Source organism: Apteryx rowi, unplaced genomic scaffold, assembly GCF_003343035.1.
Source record: "Apteryx rowi isolate R43461 unplaced genomic scaffold, aptRow1 scaffold_2052, whole genome shotgun sequence".
In the NCBI taxonomy this organism is placed as follows: Eukaryota; Metazoa; Chordata; class Aves; order Apterygiformes; family Apterygidae; genus Apteryx; species Apteryx rowi.
This window is the reverse complement of record NW_020448367.1, coordinates 1-2,858: the sequence shown is the minus strand read 5'-3', so window position 1 is coordinate 2,858 and position 2,858 is coordinate 1. Positions and strand designations below refer to the sequence as shown.

Genomic DNA, 2,858 nt, shown 5'->3' with positions numbered 1-2,858 from the left:
CCCAGGGGCCCAGGCGTCCGGGGAGGGGGCAGCCAGGGGCCCAGGCGTCCGGGGACCCAGGCCTCTGGGCAGGGGGGGCAGCCGGGGGCCCAGGCGTCCGGGGAGGGGGAATGCCCAGGGGCCCAGGCGTCCGGGGACACCCAGGGACCCAGGTGTCCGGGGAGGGGGAATGCCCAGGGGCCCAGGCGTCCGGGGACACCCAGGGACCCAGGTGTCTGGGGAAGGGGGACACCCAGGGACCCAGGTGTCCGGGGAGGGGGGACGCCCAGGGGCCCAGGCATCCGGGGACCCACGCGTCCGGGGAGAGGGGTGGCAGCCAGGGGCCCAGGCGTCCGGGGACACCCAGGGACCCAGGTGTCTGGGGAAGGGGGACGCCCAGGGGCCCAGGCGTCCGGGGACACCCAGGGACCCAGGTGTCTGGGGAGGGGGCAGCCGGGGGCCCAGGCGTCCGGGGACCCAGGCGTCCGGGGAGAGGGGKGGCAGCCAGGGGCCCAGGCGTCCGGGGGCTCCAAGCCAGCGAGAGGACCCAGGCATCCGGGGCAGCACCAGGCTGGTCGTACCGTGACGGGTCGGACACGGGAAGGGACGGACAGACAGGGGACACGGACAGACGCAGGGACGACCCGGAGGGGACAGCGACGACGACGACGATGACGACGACGGGGACCACAGGACGGGGACGAGTTCCCGGCTCGGTGCCGGTCGTTCCCGGGGACGCGCCGCAAACGCCGGCGAGCCCCGACCACCGCTTCCTCCGGGCGAGCGGAGGAGGGCCCAGGCGTCCGGGGGCCGTCCTCACATCTTGGCGAAAGCCAGCTCGGCCCGGGGCGAGCCGCCGGCGCCCGCTTCCCGCAAGGTCCCCCAGTCACCTTCGGGCGCCGCCAGCCCGTGCTCCTTCTTGGCCAGCGCGGTGGTGGCACCGCTCATGGCGGTGGAACCACCCATGGTGGAACCACTCATGGTGGTGGAACCGCTCATGGTGGTGGAACCGCCCATGGAGGAACCACCCATGGAGGAGGCACCGCTCATGGTGGTGGAACCACCCATGGAGGAACCACTCATGGTGGAACCACTCATGGTGGCGGAACCACCCATGGTGGTGGAACCACCTACGGCGGTGGCACCCGCGGCGGCGGCGGTGGCGCCGGCCAGCGCCAGGCGGTGCCGGCGCTCGCAGTGGCCCTTGTGACGCATGAAGCTGTCGCGCCACATGAACTTCTTGGCGCACACGTCGCACTGGTAGGGCTTGAGGCCCGTGTGGGTCTTCATGTGCTCGGTGAGGTGGTGCTTCATCTTGAACTTCTTGTTGCAGACGGGGCAGTCGAAGGGGCGCAGGTTGAGGTGCATGTTGACGTGCCGGTCCCTCATGCTCTTGTGGGAGAAGGCCTTGCCGCAGTGGCACATGAAGATCTTGTTGCCGTCGCCCGAGCCGGCGGCCAACTGCACGGCGCCGTGCTCCACGGGCGCCTGAGGCGGGAAGACCAGGATCTGGTTGCCCTGCATGTCCATGGGCAAGAGGGAACGAGGGCCGAAGGCGCCCGGCGCCTCCTCCAAGCTCTCGTAGGGCGTCGCGAAGTCCTCGGACGACTCGCAGAAGTTGACCTGCTCTTCCAGCTTGGCGCCGGGTGGTTGGCGCAGGGTGCGCACGTCGCTGATGCTGAGCGGCGCCTCGGGCCGCCCGCCCGCCTCCACGGGGTCCTCGTCCTCCTCGCAGGTGAGCACCAGGTCCTCCTGGAGCCACTCCTTCTTCACGTAGACCCACTGCTTCTGCGGCATGATGCTGGGCTGCACGTAGAGCGGGCGCCGCGGTCCTCCTCCGTCGTCGTCGTCGTCCGGTTCGAGGGCGAACTTGGCGCCGAAGGGCCGCCGGGACGACGGCGGCGGCGKCGTCTTCTCCGCTTGGAAGACGACCTCGTCGTCGGCGCCTTCGGAAGCGTCGCGTTCGGCCGGGCCCRGAGGTCCCCGCGCCGTCCCCTTGCCGCCGGGTTCGGCCCCGTCGCCCGTCTCGCGGGGGCTGAAGTAGTTGCTGCTGCTGGGCGACTGGTTCTCGCTGGTGCGGCTCGAGTGGGCTCGGGTGGAGGACAACGAGGACGACGAGGATGACGATGACGACGAAGGGCCRCCGGGCGGGGCGGCCCGCCCTTCGCGCAGCAGCTCGGTGCACTTGTCCACGATGTGCCACATCTGGAGGACGCTGCCCACCGTGAGGAAGTTGACGATCTCCTCGGAGGCCATGGTGAGGCGGCCCGTGTARGCGGCGCCCAGCACCGTCTCGAAGGCGCCCGGGTCCATGACGCTGGGCAGCACGATGGACGTCATGTTCTTGAGGAGCACCTGGTCGTGGAAGTAGGGCGACGAAGCGGCCAACACGGCCCGGTGGGCTCGGAAAACCCGGCCTTGAACGTGGATGGAGATGTCGCAGAGTTTGCCCTCCACCCGTTGCTGGTTGAGGTTGGCCAACAAGGCGCTGGTGATCTCCGGGAAGTCCACGTGCACCACGGAGCCGCAAGGCGCCTCCATGGCGTTGGCCCGGCCCGGGGGCTCCTGGAGGTGGTGGTGGTTGGGGGAGGGGGTWAGAGGTGGGGTGGGGTGGTGGTGGGGAGGAGGCCCGTGGGAAAAGAGCTTCAACTCTGCCCAAATTGGTGGGAAAATGCCCTTAATTCTGCCTAAGATGGAGCGAAAATGTCCTTAACTCTACCCAAAATCCTGGGAAAATACCCTTAACTCTGCCCAAAATGGAGCGAAAATATCCTTAACTCTGCCCCGAATGGTGGGAAAATACCCTTAACTCTGCCCCTGCCCATGGGAAAATACCCTTAACTCTGCCCAAAATCCTGGGAAAATACCCTTAACTCTGC

At 68.7% G+C, this 2,858-nt stretch overlaps 1 protein-coding gene across 1 annotated transcript; it reads right to left on the bottom strand.

Moving 5' to 3' along the window:
* Positions 1–461: 461 nt before the first annotated feature.
* ZBTB22 (zinc finger and BTB domain containing 22) lies at positions 462–2,582 on the bottom strand. Its single transcript, XM_026063969.1, has one exon. It carries the CDS (start codon positions 2,518–2,520, stop codon positions 796–798), a length of 1,725 nt encoding a protein of 574 aa, XP_025919754.1. The 5' UTR covers positions 2,521–2,582; the 3' UTR covers positions 462–795.
* Positions 2,583–2,858: the final 276 nt, after the last annotated feature.